This window comes from Dryobates pubescens, chromosome 13, assembly GCF_014839835.1.
Source record: "Dryobates pubescens isolate bDryPub1 chromosome 13, bDryPub1.pri, whole genome shotgun sequence".
NCBI lineage: Eukaryota > Metazoa > Chordata > Aves > Piciformes > Picidae > Dryobates > Dryobates pubescens.
The window spans coordinates 255,327-274,359 of NC_071624.1; the positions used below are offsets into that span (position 1 = coordinate 255,327).

The window sequence follows — 19,033 nt, forward strand, 5'->3', positions numbered from 1 at the left end:
AGAAGGCTCCCAGGAGACCTCCTTGTGGCCTGCCAGGATCTGCAGGGGGCTGCAAGAGAGCTGGGGAGGGACTTTGGAGGGTGTCAGGGAGGGATAGGACTTGGGGGGATGGAGCAGAACTGGAAGTGGGGAGATTGAGATTGGCTGTGAGGAAGAAGTTGTTGCCCAGGAGGGTGGTGAGAGCCTGGCACAGGCTGCCCAGGGAGGTGGTGGCAGCCTCCTGCCTGGAGGTGTTTGCAGCCAGGCTGGAGGTGGCTGTGAGCAACCTGCTGTGGGGTGAGGTGTCCCTGCCCATGGCAGGGGGTTGGAGCTGGCTGAGCCCTGAGCTCCCTTCCAAGCCTGACAGCTCTGTGAGGCTGTGATACCAGGGGGCAGCTTCTGTGCCCAGCAAGAGACCATCTTGAAATGCTTCCTGGTTTTAACCCTCTTCACCTCACCAGGGTCTGAAAGCAAAGGAGGGAGATGTGATGAGCTCAGGGGGTCACACAAACCCGTGGTGGGTGAGGAAGGGCTTCAGCAGAGGGACAGAGAGAGGATCCTTGAGGTCCCTTCCAGCCCTGGCAGCCCTGTGGCTCGCTGCTCCGCGCTGGCTGATTGATGTGGAAAGATGATCCTCCCTCCAAGAGGTAAACAGAGGCTCAATTAACATTTAAAACACATTTGAGTTTCCTAAACAAACTGTGCAGCAGACACTAGCTGGAGGAGAGCCTGCTGCTGCCCCTCTCCTCCTGCCCCTTTGATCCAGCTGGAGTGGCTCCAGCCACGCTGCTGCTCGCCCGCAGTGAGGCACAGGAACAACAAACTGGGTGCCAGGGCATGGAGCTGCAGCCCCCAGCACAGCCACAGCCCCCCAGCAATGCAGACACCAGGCCCTGCCCTGCCTCCAGCCCACAGAGCCTCCTTGGAGGCACACAGCCCAGGGCTGCCTTTGAACCACCCTTGTCTCAAGTATTCAGGGCTTGGGTTGGTTTTTCCCCCATGCCCATTCCTGGCATCTTCATAGAATCAGGGAATTGGTTTGGCTGCAAAAGGCCTCCAGGATCACTGAGGCCAAGCAGCAGCCCAGCACCACCATGGCCACCAGCCCCTGGCCCCAGCTGCCATGGCCACAGGGTCTTGACCACCTCCAGGGCTGGGGACTCCACCACCTCCCTGGGCAGCCTCTGCCAGGCCCTGACCACTCTGGCACCAAAGACATTTTTCCTCCTCTCCAAACTAAGCCTCCCCTGGCACAGCTTGGGGCCATTGCCTCTCCTTCTACCACCTGAGACCATGGAGCAGAGCCCAAGCCCCACCTGGCTCCAGCCTCCTTTCAAGCAGCAGCAGAGAGCAAGGAGGTCTTCCCCAGCCTCCTCTGCTCCCACCTCAGCTGCTCTTCTCCAGCCCCTTCCACAGCTCCCTTGCCCCACTCTGGCCCTGCTCCAGCTCCTCAGTGTCCTTCTGGGAGTGAGGGACCCAAAACTCAGCCCAGGACTCAAGGAGCAGCCTCCCCAGTGCCCAGCCCAGGGCATTGCCTGGGGAAACAGAGGTGGCCCTGGCTGAGCCTTGGCTCTTTCAGGTGCAGATGGGAGAGGAAAGTTTGGTTTCTGCTGGCTTCTTGAAGCAGCTCCTTGTGCTTTCCCTGCCCTGCCCACCTTGGCAGTGCAGACAGACCCCTGGAGAGATGAGAGGTCTGGCTGAAGAGAGCTCTCTTTCTTTGCAAGGTTGCCCCTTGTTTATCCCCAGCACTGCTCCTGATGTCAGCCACAGCCTCGGGGGGGGAAGTGGAAATCAGAACCTGGCCCTTCAGCAGAGAGCTGTGCAAAGCAAAACAGCCTCTGGGGGCACAGGGCAAGGGAAGGATTTCAGAGGCTTTGGGTAGTTTTGTTTGTGTTTTTCCTGCCCCCAGTAACTGTCTTTGGAACCAAGAGGATCTCAGAGCTGCCTGGGGAAGGGAGGAGCAGCAGCTTCAGCTTCAGCAGCACAAAGCAGGGCAGAGAGTCACAGGAAGGTTTTGGTTGGAGGAGACCTTTCAGACCATGGAGTCCAAGCCTCAGCCCAGCACTGCCAGCTCAGCACCAACCCCTGGCCCTCAGCACCACATCCACACAGCTCTGAAACCCCTCCAGGGATGGAGACTCCGCCACTGCCCTGGGCCAGGCCTGGACAACCCTTTTGGGACAGAAATCATTCCTCATGTCCAACCTGAACCTCCCCTGGGGCAACTTGAGGCCATTTCCTCTTGTCCTGTTGGTTGTTCCTTGGGAGCAGAGCCCAACCCCCACCTGGCTCCAGCCTCCTCTCAGGGAGCTGCAGAGAGCAATGAGGTCTCCCTCAGCCTCCTCTGCTCCAGGCTCAACACCCCCAGCTCCCTCAGCTGCTCCTCCCCTGCTCCTCCAGACCCTTCCCCAGCTTGGTTGCCCTTCTCTGGCCCTGCTCCAGCATCTCAGAGTCCTCCTTCACAAACCCAACCAGGTTGGGAGAGACCTCCAAGATCATCTTGCAGCAAGGAGCTCATTTTCTCCCCATCCAGGAGCTCTGTGCTAGCAGATCTTTGCTGCCCAGAGCTGAAGTTCCCCTGCCCAGGAGGGCTCAGCCCTCTTACCTTCAATGACACAGTGGTCAGGGATGGGAATCCTCCTCCCCAGCTCTGTGACATAGGCTTCCAGCTTTCTATCCCCAGCTTTCTGCTCAGGGACCCAAACCACCTGACCTGGACAGGGTCATACTAACCTCAGCTTAAAAAAATTCTTCCTTCTGTCCACTCTGAGTCTCCTCTTGCAGTTCAAACCATGCCCCCTTGGCCTGTCCCACAGGCCCTGCTCACAAGCCTGTCCCCAGCTCTCTGCTCAGCCCTTGAAGCACTGCAAGGCCACCAGAAGCTCTCCCTGCAGCCTTCTCTTCCCCAGGCTGACCAAGCCCAGCCCTCCCAGCCTGGTCCCACAGCAGAGAGCTTCCAGCCCTGCCAGCACTGCTGTGGCCTCCCCTGGCCCTGTCTGTGCTGAGGGCTCCAGAGCTGCCCCAGCACTGCAGGGGAGGTCTGAGCAGAGCAGAGCAGAGGGGCAGAATCCCCTCCCTGCCCCAGCTGCCCACCCTGCTGGGGCTCAGCCCAGGGCAGGCTGGGGCTGGGCTGGCAGTGCTCAGTGCTGGCTGCTCTCCAGCTCTGCACCCCCAGCACCCCCAAGGCCTCCTCCTTGGGGCTGCTCTCCAGCTTTTCATCCACCCTCTAGACAAGCTTCATTAACAACCAAATAAATCAATGGCACAGGCAGCCCCAAGCCCAGCCCCAGCCAAGCCCCTGCCCTTCCTCCTCACCTCATCAAGATGTCCAACAGCTCCAAAGATCTTCGCTGTTTGCCCAATGAGGCTTGGGGAACCTTCCCCAACCTCTTCCAGCATGGGAAGGAAAGTGGCCAAGGCTGCTGGGGCATAGCTGGAGATGTCTAGAAGTATGTTGAGAATGAGGTCAGTGTGGCCTGGGTCTCTCAGGTGTCCAAAGAGGCAGGGGATGCATTCCTTCAGCACCTAGCAAAGAGCAGGCAGCCAACATGAGGAACCCATCCCTACCCCTGCCTGGGTTTTTCAAGGGGGAACACAGAAACCCCAATTTGGGGTGGGGGAAAGAGAGTTTTCCACCCTTGCTGCCCTCTGCCCAGAGCTCTTCCTGCTGAGGTTGAGGGAAGTTCAGCTCAGCAGATGGAGCAAGGCTGAGCTGGAGGCCTGAAGTATTGCAGCTATGCATAAATGAGGCAACAAATTCACATGGTGCAAAGAGACCCCCCCAAAAAAAAACCCACCCCAAATCCCCTCCCCAGATATTTCCCTTGCTCTGGGCCACTTCTGGGCTTCAGTGATTGAAGCAACAGAAGACTTCTTGTCTGTCCCAGGCAGGCAGTACATTGAAGTACCAGGGGAAAATGGCTGGGTTCACAGCATCCCAGCAGGGAGGGGGCTGGAAGGGACCTCTGGAGCTCCCCCAGCCCAAGCCCTGCTCCAGCTGGGCACCCCCAGCAGCTTGCCCAGCAGCACAGTGCCCAGGGTGGGTTGGAAGCTCTCCACACCAGGAGACTCCACAACCTCTCTGGGCAGCCTGCTCCCAGGTCCAGTGGTCGTGGGGTAGAAGGTTGGAGCTGATGGTCTTGGAGGTCTTTTCCAAACGTAATGATTCTATGATTCCAGGGCTCCAGCAGCCTGAGAGCCCTGGGGCTGAGAGCCTGCAGAAGAGCAGCCCCAGAGGGGAGCCAAGGCTGGGGGGCAAGGGGCTGGGGCCAGGCTCTGCTCAGTGCTGCCCAGGGACAGCCCAAGGGGCACAAAGTGGCAGCCAGGAGGCTCCATGTGAGCAGGAGGAGAAAGTTGTTTGGTGTGAGGCTGCTGGAGGCCTGGAGCAGGCTGCCCAGAGAGGTTGTGGAGTCTCCTGGTGTGGAGAGCTTCCAACCCCCCCCAGGCACTGTGCTGCTGGGCAAGCTGCTGGGGGTGCCCTGCTGGAGCAGGGCTTGGGCTGGGGGAGCTCCAGAGCTCCCTTCCACTCCCCTCCACGCTGAGAGTCTCCAATAGCCAACAGTGCAGCCCAGATCCTCACAGCAGGAGCTGCAGGTCCTTCGGGAGTGTTTGTCACCCTGAACTTCCCCTGGCTGCCTGAGGGGGAGATGTTAACTCCTGTTGGTTCTTCTCTCCCCCAGAGGGTTTATCAGCTCCACAGCTTCCCCCAGCAGGGACTGCTGTGCCTCCTTCTAAGCCCTGGGTGCTGCTCCTGGCAGAGTTGTCTGCAGCAGGAGGGATTGTTGCCTGGGCTCATTAATCTCCAGCTCACTTCTCTTCAGTTCCTGACTCATTTCCATTCTACTGGCTGCTCAATGTCATCCACTTGATGCACTCCAGCAGGAACATGGTGCTGGGAATTGAGACTCAGCTGGCAGGGGAGGAACCAAGCTGCTGAGCTCAGATTTTGCTTTCCACAGGGTTTCACCAGCTCTGCTTTAACAGCAGCTTCTTTTTCTGGGGCCAGCAGAGTCATTGTTGTGTTTCTCTTTATGATTAGATGGAGAGTTTGGAATGGAATGAAGGAATTTGTGGGGAATTAGGGTAGGGAAGCACTGTCATGCTTGCTCTGGGACTCCTCACTCTTTGGAGAGCAGCTAGCAGAGAGCTCTTGCCAAGGCATCTGAAACACATCAGCTGCCTCCAAGGGGAGCTGCAGAAGCTAGCAGGCAGGCAGCCAGGCCGTGGTTTACCCCCAGCTCTTTGTTCCTAGCCACGGTCTGGAGGAGCCTGAGGAGATGATGCTGTTCAGCCTGGTCCAGCTGGGCCATCAGTGCCACCAGCTCCCTCAGATGGAGGTTGATCAGCTGTGGCTGCTGCTCGTAGAGGGCAGGCAGGACCCTCAGCAGCAGAGAGTTCCCTGGGAAGAGAGCAGACAGAGGTCAGTGGCTGGCTGGGTGTCCATCCTCCAGCTGCAGAGCTGAAGCATCAGCACACCTCCAGAGGCACCAGGACCTAACCCAGGGAGGCACAAAACACACTGCAGGAAGAGACAGAATGCACCAAGAGGAGAAACAAATGGCCAAGGCCAGAACAGCTCCGGGGGGGGCTGGGGTGGGGGCTGGGGCTGTGTGACACTGGAGGGGCAAACAAAAGGAATCAAAAGAGCTTCATTTGTGTCCTCAAGATGCACAGCAGCAGCAGGAGGCTGCTTGAGGAGCTTGCAGGCTTGGAAGGCTCTCCATGGGGTCTAAAAGCAAGTGCAGAGAGGAGGTAAAAATGAGAGAGGGGAGGGGAGAGCAGGGGACAGAGAGGGGAGGGGAGGGCAGAAGGGAGCAGGAGGGGAGGGCAGAAGGGAGCAGGAGGGGAGGGCAGAAGGGAGCAGGAGGGGAGGGCAGAAGGGAGCAGGAGGGGAGGGCAGAAGGGAGCAGGCAGCCAAAAAGCTTTGTCTCTGCCTTGTTGGGCTTCAGCCTCCAGCTGAAGTGGGCAGCAGCTGGGAGGAGCAGCTGCCTGTGAAGGGAACCAAGCACAGAGGGCAGCACACTGGCACAGGAATGGTTAAGGATTGCTGCTTCCAGGAATAGAAGGGAGCCAGAGAGAGGCAACTGCAGACAGCCACAGCTCTGCAAGCCCCTCTCTCACCCAGCCCCTAGGATGTCTGAGCATAATTCAACGTGAAGGGCAGGCTCCCAGCAGCACACAGACCCTCCCAGCCCGCTACATGCCTGCCTCCATCTATTTAAGTCCCCCTTACACAACATCTGGAAAACATCTGCCTGTTGCCATGCAGCATGGCTCCTGTCTCTAAAGCCTTGCAAGTCCTGAAGGGCTCTGGATTTGGTTTCCAGTGGGAACTAACTCTCCAGCCTGCTGCTTTGTCTCCTGTTTCACCCCCAGCCTTTTAACCCTGGAAGATAAGGAGGTCACCTCAGGGATGAGAGGGAAAAGTTCAGCCTGGACCTCATCATCTTTGCCAGATACAGAAAGGGCATCCCCAAGGCCTTGCAGCATCACCTCTGAGCCTAGCAGCTAACACATAATCCACTGCAGGTTCAGACATGGTTCAGTCAAACAGCTTGTAAGGGCTTTGGGGAGACCTCAGAGCAGCTTCCAGTACCTGAAGGGGCTCCAGGAGAGCTGGGGAGAGGCTTTGAACAAGGGCTGGGAGTGCCAGGCTGAGGAACAATGGCTTTGAGCTGGGAGAGGAGAGACTGAGGCTTGAGATGAGAAAGGAATTCTTTGCAATGAGTCTGGTGAGAGCCTGGCACAGGCTGCTCAGGGAGGCTGTGGCTGCCTCCTGCCTGGAGGTGTTCAGGGCCAGGCTGGATGAGGCCCTGAGCAGCCTGTGCTGGTGGGAGGGGTCCCTGCCCAGGGCAGGGGCTTGGAGCTGGATGTTCTTGAAGCTCCCTTCCAACCCAAAGCATTCTATGAGCCCCAAGGAGGCCTCATGGAGGAATCCCTCTGCACTCCCCAGGCAGCCATGCTTCTGCATCCTGCCCTGGAGGGTTTATTCAGGCTGGAGAATCGTTGGCTTCTCCTTGAAGGCAGCTCAGAGCTGTAAAGGTGAGGTTCAGACCTCCAGAGCCATGGCCAGGGCAAGGTTTCAGAGCTCCACAGGCTCTGTGCCATCCCAGCTGCAAAAGCAGAGCAGGGAGGAGTTCAGCAGAGAGCAGCATCACCTAACAGCTTCACACAAGGAGGGGGAGCCTCCAGGAAAGCTGGGGAGGGACTTCTGAGGGTGTCAGGGAGGGATAGGACTGGGGGGGATGGAGCAGAACCAGAAGTGAGGAGATTGAGATTGGCTGTGAGGAAGAAGTTGTTCCCCAGGAGGGTGGTGAGAGCCTGGCACAGGCTGCCCAGGGAGGTGGTGGCAGCCTCCTGCCTGGAGGTGTTTGCAGCCAGGCTGGAGGTGGCTGTGAGCAACCTGCTGTGGTGTGAGGTGTCCCTGCCCATGGCAGGGGGCTGGGACTGGCTGAGCCTTGAGCTCCCTTCCAGCCCTGACAGTTCTGTGACCTCATCTTGGAGGTCACAGGGAGGAGCAGCTCTGGCAATTAGAACAGAATCATAGAATCAGTGAGGTTGGAAAAGACCTCACAGATCATCAAGTCCAAGCTGTCACCACAGACCTCAGGACTACTAAACCATGGCACCAAGTGCCACATCCAATCCCCAACTGATTACTCAGAGAGCAGCAGGTTGGGTGCAGGGGAGTGGTGCCCCAGGACAGGCCACAGCAGGGTGGATGGCAGCTGCCAAGCTCCCCTGGACAAAGCTCCTCCATCCAAAGCCATTTTTGGGCACCTCCCTACAGCAAACCTTGTGCCTTTCCCTTCCCCAAGCCAAACAAGCAGCAAGCAAAGACCCTTGAGAAGCATCCCCATTGCTCTGGGGTGGTACTGAAGTGACCTCACTGCCAGGGAATTGCTTTGCATGGCACAACCTTGTGCAGGGAGCCAAACACTGTGTAAGCAGCCACCACAGCTCCTGTCTGCTCCTCCTGTCACTAAAGAAGGGTCAGGAAGCAGAACCCAGCTCACTGTGCTCCTGCTTTTCATAGAATCAATCAGGTTGGAAAAGACCTCAGAGATCAGCAAGTCCAACCTACAACCCAATACCTCCTGACAACCAAACCATGGCTCCCAGTGCCACATCCAAGCCCTTTTTGAACACCCCCAGGGACAGGGACTCCACCACCTCCCTGGGCAGCACATCCCAATGGCCAATTACTCTTTCTGGGAAGAACTTTCTCCTCCCCTCCAGCCTAAACCTCCCCTGGCACAGCTTGAGACTGTGTCCTCTTGTTCTGGTGCTGGGTGCCTGGGAGAAGAGACCAACCCCCACCTGGCTCCAACCTCCCTTCAGGCAGTTGCAGAGAGCAAGAAGGTCTCCCCTGAGCCTCCTCCTCTCCAGGCTAAGCAACCCCAGCTCCCTCAGCCTCTCCTCACAGGGCTGTGCTCCAGACCCCTCCCCAGCTTTGTTGCCCTTCTCTGGACACCTTCCAGGAGCTCAACCTCTTTCCTAACCTGAGGGGCCCAGAACTGGACACAGGACTCAAGGTGTGGTATGACAGCCTGCCCCACATCCCCTGGGTGTAGGAGGAGGTCAGGTTGGTGAGGCAGGACCAGCTCTTGCCTGAGCTCCAGGTCCCTCTTGCCATTTGCTGGTGCCCACCTGGTTAGTTTCTACAGGATCTGCACACACAGCTCCCAACCTGCTGATTCCATGCCCCTTCCTGAGCAATTCATAGATCCATGGAATGCTTTGAACTGGAGGAGACCTTCAAGACCCTCTAGTTCCAGCCCCCCCCCCCGCCCCAGGCAGGGACACCTTCCCTTTTTTCCACCTTGCTTTGTTTGTCTCAGTCCAAACTAAGAGCCTGAAAAGTGCTTCTGTTGCCTGAGAGTGGAAAGCCTTTAGACCCAGCTCCTTGATCACCTCCTTCCCCTCTCCTTCTTTCCCCTACCACTCTGACCCCCATGCTTCCCAGAGTGGATTTCCTCCTTTCCAAGCAGACCACACACTGGGAATTGTGCAATGCAGGCAGGAGCCAATGTACAGCTGGGGACACTCCGTGGCTTTACTCCTCTGGCTGCAGCTCAGGCAGAGAGAAGGGTGAGGAGGAGGCACTGCAGCACAGGAGCAGCCACAGCTAGGTGCTGAGAAGGTGCCAGCCCCCCCCCCCCGCTGATCCAGGACCATGCCCTGGCCACATTGGAGCTTTGCTCCCAGCTCACATTGTCAAGCAGCAGAGGTTGCCTTGAGCTCAGGCTCTGCTCTGAGCAACCCACCAGCACAAAGAGCTTTGTGAAGAGCCTGGTAGCACCCTGCAAACACAACATGGGCAGGAGGAGCTCAGTGGTGTTCTGACCTTGACTCCATTCAAAGAGCACCAAGAGAAGTTGTTTTCCCCAGGATGACTCAGGTGAGACAGGAGGCCCTTGACACACTGCTGCAGAGAGTGACCCAGGGCTAAAGCAGAGCCTCAGACGGAAAGGGGACACAGACTGCAAGCTAGCTGTGGGTATGGAGCCACAGAAGGCTTTTGGCTGGGTGAGACCTTTGAGATGACTGAGTCCATCCATTCTCTACCTCTGCCAAGGCAGAGGCTAAGCCATGGCCCTCAGCACCACAGCTCTGCCTTCTGGAAACTCCCCCAGGGATGGGGATCCAGCCACCCCCGTGGGCAGCCTGGGCCAGGCTTGGAGAACCCTTTCAGTCAAGAGGCTTCTTCTAACATCCAACCTAAACCTCCCCTGCTGCAACTTGGGGCTGTTTCCTCTTGTCCTATCATTTGTTCCTTGGGAGGAGAGACCAACCCCACCTGGCTCCAGCCTCCTTTCAAGGAACCAGAAGGTCTCCCTCAGCCTCCTCTTCTCCAGGCGGAACACCCCCAGCCCCCTCAACTGCTGCTCCCCTGCCCTGTTCTCCAGACCCTTCCCCAGCTCTGTTGCCCTTCTCTGGACCTTCTCCAGCCCCTTAATGTCCTTCTTGGAGTGAGAGGCCCAAAGATGAACCCAGGACTGGAGGGCTGGGGTGGGGTTTTGTGCTATTCTCTGAGTGTTCCATGGCCAATACAGCCCTGGTGCCATCAGCCCTCATCTCACTTGAGCAAAGCATGCCTCAAGTGAGGAGCAGCCTCTTGAACTGAGCAGCTTTCCACAATTAAAACCAGCTAAAGACCAATAATTAGAATCAGAGAATTGTGTGGGTTGGAAAAGCCCTCTGAGATCACCCAGTTCAACAGCACCTCCCAGGACAGCAGAAACCATAACCACCACCAGGCTTGGGGCCAGCCTCCTGCAACCTGTTTCTCCCCCCAACCTCCTCCTTCTCCTCTTTCAGCACAGTGCCATTCACCCCACAAAAGGTTTGCTGTTTGTCTTTCCTCTTGCAGGGCAGCAAGCAGCCAGCAGTGGCTTCAGTGCTCAGGAAAGGGTCGTGGTGTTCCTCACTGAATGGCATCACATCTGGGAGCCAAAACCAAGGGCTAGCTGGGGCACCACATCTCCCTGGGCTCTGGCCTTCCAGAAGGGAGGTTGGAGACCACAGAACTGTTTGGGTTGGAAAAGACCTCCAGGGTCACCCAGTCCAACCTTCAGCCCAACCCCAGCATGGCCATCAAACCCTGGCCCCCAGTGCCATGGCCACAGGTGTCTGAACCCCTCCAGGGCTGGGGACTCCACCACCTCCCTGGGCAGCCTCTGCCAGGCCCTGACCACTCTGGCAGCAAAAAAATTCTTCCTCATCTCCAACCTAACCTTTCCCTGGAGCAAATTCAGGCCAAAGATTCCTACAATAGGCTGATGCCCAGCCCAGGAGTGCCTCATCTTCTTGTTCCATCCTGAGCAGAAGCAACCCCGGTGGAGCAGCTGCTGAGCTCCACACTCCCCACGCAGGACACCAGCAGTGCTGTGGTATCCACGGAGCTCTGATGTTGGTGGTGGGGAGGGGGCTGGAAAAGCACAGAGCTCTAACACAAGCTGCCCTTTGGGAGTGCCCTCAAGCAGGGATCTGAGCCTGCAGCAGAGGGTTTGGTATATAGCTCTCTCCGAGAGCTGCACTACGTCGCTCCAACCTCACGCCCGTGTCCAAACCAGCCCTAAGCAGTTTGTCGTTCCACCAAACCCCTCCGGAGAGATGAATTTGCAGAAAAAAAACCTTTCCTCTTCCACAACCGACCCGAAAGAGCATCCCAAAGGCTCCGAGCGATTTCATCCCTCCCTCCCTCCCCCTCGCCTCGCCGCACATTACCGCAGGCTGCTCGGCAGGAGCAGCTTTCCCCCACTCCTTCCCCTCCCTCCCCGGTGCAAGGCTGGGAGGCTGGAGCCGAGCAAGCCGCCCGCCCCCTCCTCCTCCCAGCCAAAACCAACAAGCCGCAGAGCTCTTATTACAAGGCTGGCAGCGGCGCTGCTCATTCATCCCGGGCTTCGGTAGGGGCTCGCTCGCAGCCTGCGCTCGGCTCGGCTCGGCTCGGCTCGGCTCCTGCTCTCCGAGCGTCCTCAGGAAGCAGCTCGAGAATGCTGCTCCAAGGAGGATTCGCCCTGCTCGCCCTCTGCTGTGTTTTCAGGGCTTCTCCGGCTGCGCTGGATGAAGAGGATGACTACGACCTCCTGTATGTCAATCTGGATAACGAAATCGAAGGGCCGGCTCAGGGCCCCGAGGAGAGTAAGTAGGCTGGAAAGCAAAGCGGCGCCGCGGGCAGCGCTTCAGCCCTCGCTGGCTGCTCTTTGTAACTTGTTACTTTTAATAACGTAAATATTTGGGGGTTGGGTTTGGTTTGCTTCCAGAGGAAGCAGAATGTTTAGGTTGGCCAAAAAACAACCTCCCTGCGAGTACCTGGGAGGAGGTGGCAGCGAGGTGGGGCTGGTCTCTTTCAAACAACATGCAGCAAGGCAAGCCTCGAGTTGCACCAAAGGAGCTTTAGGTTGGCCAGGAGCAGCAATTTCTGCCCCCCAAATGGTTGTCCAGGCCTGGCCCAGGCTGCCCAGGGCAGTGGTGGAGTCCCTATCCCTGGAGAGGTTTCAAAGCTGTGGAGAGGTGGTGCTGAGGGCCAGGGCTTGGTGATGGAAGTGGCAGTGCTGGGGTGAGGTTGGGAGCTGCTGGTCTCAGAGCTGTTCTCCAGCCTTTGCTGTTATGTTCCTGTGTGCTTGCACCCGGAGATATTGTGGACAGCAAATGCTGCACAGCCCTGGGGTGCTGGGCTGTAGAATCTGCTGCAGGCTCTGTTCCTCACTTTTCCTGCAGAAGGCTGGGGCTCAGCCTTAGCTTTGCATTCCTGTGGCCCACACTCCCTTCCTTTTCCCTCCTGGTGAGGGGCTGGAGCACACAAACCTTGCTCAGAGCCAGCCTTGGTCCTCCTGCTTAAAGATCCAAGCCCAGAGCGATGTCCAGCTCTGTGCCTTCTCTTCCAGCTGCTGCCTGCGAGTGCCAGCGAGAGCACACCCAGTGGGACAAGCTCTTCATCATGCTGGAGAACTCCCAGATGAAGGAGAACATGATGCTGCAGGCGGTGGAGGAGGTCCTGAAGGTGGACCTGCAGATGCTGAAGGCAGAGCTGAGCCAGCTTACCACCACCTTTGCCACCACACTGGAGGAACTCGCCTCCCACCTCTCATCCCAGGTGGAGCAGGTGCTGGTGAGGAGCAGAGGCCAAGCTGAAGAAGCCAAGAGGCTGCAGGAGGCCGAGCAAGGAAAGGTTCTGGAACACATTCTGCTGCTGAGCCACAACATGTCCAGCAGGCTTGGCCATCTGGAGAGCACTTGGCTGGGGAGAGCAGAGGTGGAAGCTCAGGAGACAGCCTTGCAGCAGGATAAATTCAGGCCCACCAGAGGAGACAACTTTGTTTTGAACTCTCTGTGGAAAGAGCTGCAGCAAACCAGAGCTGAACTGAAGGCATCACAGCAGTGGGCAGCTCAGCACCTCCTGCCAGCAGGTAAGACCATGTGTGCTGTGCTTCACCCAGAGAGCTCTGCTTGGGGGGGGGTTCTGTCCAGACAGACATCTCCTGACCACCCCTCTTCAGCTCCTGCCTCTGCATCTGATTCCAAAGCAGTGGTGAGAGCAGCACAGCAGTTCTGTGCTGGAGGCTGTGGATGGCTGCTCCCTGGAAGTGTTCAAGGCCAGGTTGGATAAAGCCTTGAGGTGCCCCTGCCCACAGCAGGGGGGTTGGAACTGGATGATCTTTAAGGTCCTTTCCAACCCAACCCATTCTATGAATACGCTGAAGGGGGGAACCTATCAACTCCTCCCAGAGAGGCAGCACTCAGCTTTCCAAAGGTGGCATCAAAGAAGGGTTCAATCCAAGTCCTTACACAGGGCAAACCCAGCCAAGACCCCACCTGCTGCAGGCCCTCCTAGACCAAAACATCTGCCAGAGAGCTTTACACAAACACATCCTGCTCCCTCACCTCTTGCCTTCCCAGCTAGTGACTCCTACACATGCACACAAGTCACTAAAGTTCTCTTCTCTTCATGCATGTCCCAAACTTCTTCCTCACCTTAAATGCTGTCTCCTCACCGCCTCCAACTGAGCAGCACTTGATCCAAGCCCTCCCTGCAGCATGGAGAGCACATTCACTGCCTCTCAGGACAGGACATTTCCTCCAGCATGGAAAACATTAGCAGCACTGTGGTGGTGCTGCTGCTGCTGGGGTTCTTTTTCTTTCCCCTTCCAAACAAGGGTTGTGTTGGCCAACAAGTGAGGTGGCCACAGCAAGATGAGCTCACAGCTCAAGCTTCAAGGCTGCTTTCCTGCCCACTGCAGCAGGAGGACATGGAAGGAGGTAGGGGTGGTCTCTGCTCCCAAGGAACAGGCCATGGGAGAAGAGAAAACAGCCTCAAGATGCCCCAGGGGAGGTTTAGGTTGGACATGAGGAACAATTTCTGCCCCTAAAGGGCTGTCAAGGCCTGGCCCAGGCTGCCCAGGGCAGTGGTGGAGCCTCCATCCCTGGAGGGCTTTCAAAGCTGTGTGGAGGTGGTGCTGAGGGGAATGCTTTAGTGGTGAGCTGGCAGTGCTGGGCTGAGGCTTGGGCTCCATGATCCTGGAGATCATTTCTCACCAAAGCAATTCTATGGCCCCCAAAAAGCAGCTGCAGCAGCTTGGGTCATGGCAGTGCAGACCGCCAGTGTGGGTACAAACCTCCTCCACAGGCACAACCACCTCCTCAGATAGAGCTCTGCCCACCAGCTGCCTCCTGAGCTCTGCCATGTCTGTAACAACCATTGATTTATTCCCCCCTCCCCTCCCCAAATCTCAGCTCCTGCAGCTCCCAAACCCCACAGCAATCTCCATGCTGTGGGGGTGTGAATAGAAAGCAAGGCAGGGGTGCAGCTACAGCCCTGAGCAGCCCCAGGGGGGGAGCAAGGAGGAGCAGAGGCACTTCCACAAGCTCCTTCCAACCCAAACACAGAATGCTGATGACTTACATCAAAGCATTTCACAATCTAGCATGGATCTACATAGGGCACAGAGTCAGCCTTGCAAGCAGATTGCTTCTCCTCCTGCATTTATCACAGCTCTTCAGTCACCTCTGGATGTGACTGGATGTTAGGGTTGGAAGGGACCCCCAGCGATCACCCAGTCCAAGTCCCCTGCCAGAGCAGGCCCATAGAATCCAGCACAGGTCACACAGAACACATCCAGACAGGGCTGGGAAGGCTCCAGGGAAGGAGACTCCACAACCTCTCTGAGCAGCCTGCTCCAGGGCTCTGTGAGCCTCCCAGTGCAGAAGTTCCTCCTCATGGTGAGGTGGAACCTCCTGTGCTGCAGTTTCCATCCATTGCTCCTTGTCCCATCCCAGGGTGCAGCTGAGCAGAGCCTGGCCCCTGCCTCCTGACCCCCAGCCCTCAGATATCAATAGACATTGATCAGATCCCTCTCAGCCTTCCCCTCTCCAGACTACCACTGCAGAGTAGATCTCCCAGCAGATCCCTCCCAAACACATGCAGATTGCCTTCCAGCAAGGCTTGATCTCAACTCTTTCTCTCCCTCCCCTGGTACCCAGCCAGCCCCACACTCAGTTCTGGGTGAGAGCAAAATCGTGGCCAGCAGTGAGGGGCTCAGCCTCAGCAGGGCTCCTCCAGCTTATTCCAGGGAACCAGAGGCTCACAGAGGTGTTTTGGTTGGAAGAGACCTTGCACATCCCCCAGGCCATCCCTCATCCCAGCACCACCTTGGCCACCAAACCCTGGCCCCAGCTGCCATGGCCAAGCATTTCCTGAACCCCTCCAGGGATGAGGGCTCCACCACCTCCCTGGGCAGCCTGTGCCACCCCCTCACCAGGTTCCCACTGCTTCCTACAGGGCTTTGGAGGGAAAGATTCATTCTTCCAATATCAAGGCTCCATTAAGTCCTTTCCAGAGCCTCTTTCACTAGAAACTATAATTAATACCCCACCACCCCGAGGGAATTTTCAGCCCCTGCCTCCAGTCTCTCACATCTGGAACCCCTGCCAGCCCCGGTGCCCCCCGGGGGATTTTCCAATCACACTTTTTGTCCTCTGGGGGGGAGACTGCTTTGAATTTGGTTGAGGTTGTGACAGCAAAGCCTGAAAGCTCCCTAATGAAAAGCTTTTGTTGGGTTGGTTTCTGTTTCCCTTCACCAAAACATTCCTCAAGCAGCATTTGAAGGGAGCACCCCCAAAGAGTTGCTCCCTGCTCCTGCCCCTCCTGCAAAGGGCCAAGGAAGGAAGGGCTAAAGGCTGCTGGGAGGAAGCAGCCTGGGAAAGAACACAGCAGCTCCACGCTGGAGGACACAGAGTCCTTCATTCATGGAGGCAGAAGTTTCCACACACGTTTTGAGACCTTTCAGATCCTCCAGCTTGTTTCAACATGAAACAAAACCAACCCTAGAAGGGGGGGGGGGCTGCTCATGGCCCCACATCCCCTGGAATAAGGAACTTCCATGCAACTAGGAAAGAAAAGTGTCTGGAGTTTGGTGGGGACCAGGGCAGCTCTCACTCCACGAGCCTCAAGCCTCTGCTTGTGGTTTTGAGCTCATTTCATTTCTGCTGTTAGCATCCTGAGTAACTGGAGGTGAGAAATGAGCTGGGTTTAGAATAACCAATTGCCTCAGGGCCAGGAGGGGATGGTTTGAATTAAGAGAGAGATTCAGGCTGGAGAGGAGTTTTTTAACCTGAGGGTGGTGAGGCTCTGGCCCAGGGTGCCCAGAGAGGTCAGAGCTGCCCCATCGCACCCCTGGCACCACTGCAGGTCAGGCTTCCCTGAGCAGCCTGCTCCAGTTGCAGAGGTCCCTGCTGAGGGCAGGGGTGGAGTAGATGACCTTTAGAAGTCTTTTCCAACCCAACCCATTCTGTGTTTTCTATGCTTAACCAGCACACAGCACAGTTACTGACCTGGGCTAGAAAGAGAAGTTGCAGCTAGAGGTTGGACCTCTGGAGCTCCCCCAGCCCAAGCCCTGCTCCAGCAGGGCACCCCCAGCAGCTTGCCCAGCAGCACAGTGCCCAGGGGGGGTTGGAAGCTCTCCACACCAGGAGACTCCACAACCTCTCTGGGCAGCCTGTCCTGGTTCTGTCACCCTATTCCTTTCTGCTGCCTGGTTCTCCATGGGATCACCCCAGGCCATTCCTCATGGGACATCCCCAGAGCAGCCCAGACTCACACTGCTGTCCCTAAAGACCCCAGGATCCCCCAGGCAGCTAAACTTGCCCTTTGGTTGGTCACTGTTGGTCTCCTGTGTCTAACCTTGGTGTTGCTGACTGTTTTCCTGCCTCTTCCAGGGTGTGAGACAGCAATTCTCTTCCCCATGCGTTCCAGGAAGATCTTTGGGAGCGTTCACCCAGCCTCTGGGGTCACCTTTCCCTCCTTCACTGCCTGCATCTGGATCAAGGTGACCGAGGCTCTGGACAAGACCGTTGTCTTCTCCTACGGCACCAAGCTCAACCCCTACGAGATGCAGCTTTACCTCAGCAGGGACTCCGCAGTGCTGCTGGTGGGTGGGAGCCAGCACAGGCTGACTGTTGGAGGTGTAGTTGTTCCTGGGCAGTGGCTCCACCTCTGTGGTTCCTGGAGCTCAGAGAATGGCTCTGCAGCCCTGTGGGTGAAAGGAGAGCTCCTGGCCACCGCCCTGGACCTTGCTGCTGGTCACACCATTCCAGAGGGAGGGATCTTGCAGCTGGGTCAAGAGAAGAATGGCTGCTGCCTGGGAGGTGGTTTTGATGAAGCTTTGGCCTTCTCTGGCAAGCTGACTGCCTTCAACCTGTGGGACAGAGTGCTGAGTGCCAAGGAGATAGCAGCACAGAGCAGGGAGGGCACCTGCAGTACCAGGGGCAACGTGGTCGGCTGGGGAGTCACAGAGGTGCTGCTGCATGGAGGAGCTCAGTATATCTCTTAAATTCTTAAGGGCAGCTTCTGGAGCAGAGAAGGTGTTTGGTGAAGAGCTGAGAGCAGGTTTGTAGAAGGAAACAAAGCCAAGGAGCTCATGTCCCTCACATTCCCAAGGAAGATCAGCACTGGGGAGCAGTGGAGCTGGGCCTGGACCTCTGCCTGATGATTTGGCAAAGCACTGAAAGTAAAACCGCATCAAGGCACTGGGCAAGCTGCTCCTGGGGCCACACCACTGCTGCCTCCACTTCAGGGGGCTCCGATGCATAGCAGTGAGTGCCACTGTGGATGGCTCAGAGCTGAAGGCTGCTCCTGGCATCCCCACTGCAAGGGAGCTTAGAGATCAGTCTTGTTCCAACCACCTTGCCACAGGCAGGGACGACTCCTGCTAGACCAACCCACAGCCCCATCCAGCCTGGCTTTCAACACTCCCAGCCTTGGAGCCTCCTCCACAGCTTCTCTGGGCAACCTGTCCCAGTGCCTCAGCACCCTCCTGGGGAAGAATCTCTTCCTAATGTCCAATCTTAAATCCACCTCCTTCCAGCTGAAGCCATCAGCCTCATCCTGTCACCCCTTGCCTTGGCCAAAGGTCCTTCCTTCTCCACCTCCAGGCTGAACAATTCTCTCAGCCTTCCTTCACAGGAGATTTGCTCCAGCCCTCAGATCACCTTTGTGGCCTCCCCTGGGCAGTTCTCTGTGTTTCTTGGGCCAGCTATCCCCTGCCCAAGCTCTGCAGAAGAGGTTGTGCATCCTCCAGGCTCCTCCCAGACCTTGGTGCCCACAGTGCTAATGTGAAGTGTGCAGAGGAACCAGAGGAGCCCAGGAAGGTGTTGTCTAAGTAATCCTTGGTAGTCATTTGTAGGCTGTACCCAACCCAGGCTCTCGTGGAGAGCTTTCTTGCCCTGCCATGTACCAGTGCTAGCCCCCTCCCTCCCCTGCTGTCCCCCCTGCAGAAGGCACAGTTGTATCATAGTGTACATTGACTCTGGCACAGCTGTACCATATTGTACATTGACTCTGGGAGAAGTTTTATTGGAGATTATTTTTGTAAATAAAGATCCTTGACCAAAGCAGAGCCTTCCCCATGCTGCTCCTGGGCCCAAACTCAGAGGGGAAGTGGGCAGCCCACAGCTTGGGTCCTGCAGTTTGGGCTGCTGATAGAAGAAGGGCAACCACCAGAGGGACCCTCAGGGGACTGACATCCAGAGACAGCTTTAGAGAGCAACCAGAGAATTGATTTGGTTGGAGAAGACCTCTGAGGTCATTGAGTCCAATGGTTGGCACAACACCTCAGAAGCATTCAGCTTGGAACAGACCCTCAGGAGCACCAAGTCCAACCCAGAGCCCTGCTCTGCAAGGCTCAGCCTAAACCACAGCCCCAAGCACCACAGCCAAACCACCTTCAAACACAGCCAGCCCTGGGGACTCCACCACCCCCCTGGGCAGCACATTCCAAGCCCTGACCACTCTGCATGGGGAAAAAGGTTTCCTGATGTGCAGTCTGAGCCTCCCCAGGGGCAGCCTGAGGCCATCCCCTCTTGTTCTGTCACTACTGACCTGTGAGCAGAGCCCAGCAGCAGCCTCTCCACAGCCTCCTTGCAGGGAGCTGGAGGCAGCCAGGAGGTCTCCCCTCAGCCTCCTCTCTTTCACACTAACCATCCCCAGCTCCTTCAGTCCCTCTCCAGCAGATTCCTTCTCCATGGTAATCCCTTCTGTGAGCACTGCCACCTGCAA

At 57.2% G+C, this 19,033-nt stretch overlaps 2 protein-coding genes across 2 annotated transcripts in view; one reads left to right on the forward strand and one right to left on the reverse strand.

Annotated features, from left to right (window-relative positions):
• The window catches only part of VEPH1 (ventricular zone expressed PH domain containing 1), a 50,109-nt gene that overhangs the window by 22,875 nt on the left and 8,201 nt on the right, over nt 1-19,033 (reverse strand). Inside the window, exons 4-5 of the mRNA XM_009910009.2 lie at nt 5,211-5,377; nt 3,295-3,504 (exon numbers count right to left, since the gene is read on the reverse strand). Coding sequence (XP_009908311.1) covers nt 3,295-3,504; nt 5,211-5,377 — 377 coding nt within the window. The remainder of the gene's footprint in view (nt 1-3,294; nt 3,505-5,210; nt 5,378-19,033) is intronic.
• On the forward strand, nt 11,449-17,419 carry PTX3 (pentraxin 3). Its single transcript, XM_009910008.2, has 3 exons — nt 11,449-11,622; nt 12,369-12,890; nt 16,696-17,419. Exons 1-3 carry the CDS (start codon nt 11,475-11,477, stop codon nt 17,307-17,309), a joined length of 1,284 nt encoding a protein of 427 aa, XP_009908310.1. The 5' UTR covers nt 11,449-11,474; the 3' UTR covers nt 17,310-17,419.

Bases quoted from the DNA above. Each gene is read 5' to 3' on its own strand.
- PTX3 (XM_009910008.2), top strand. From the start codon at position 11,475: ATGCTGCTCCAAGGAGGATTCGCCCTGCTCGCCCTCTGCTGTGTTTTC. The intron at 11,623-12,368 runs GTAAGTAGGCTG...CTTCTCTTCCAG, and splicing joins GGCTCAGGGCCCCGAGGAGA to CTGCTGCCTGCGAGTGCCAG. The intron at 12,891-16,695 runs GTAAGACCATGT...TGCCTCTTCCAG, and splicing joins TCAGCACCTCCTGCCAGCAG to GGTGTGAGACAGCAATTCTC.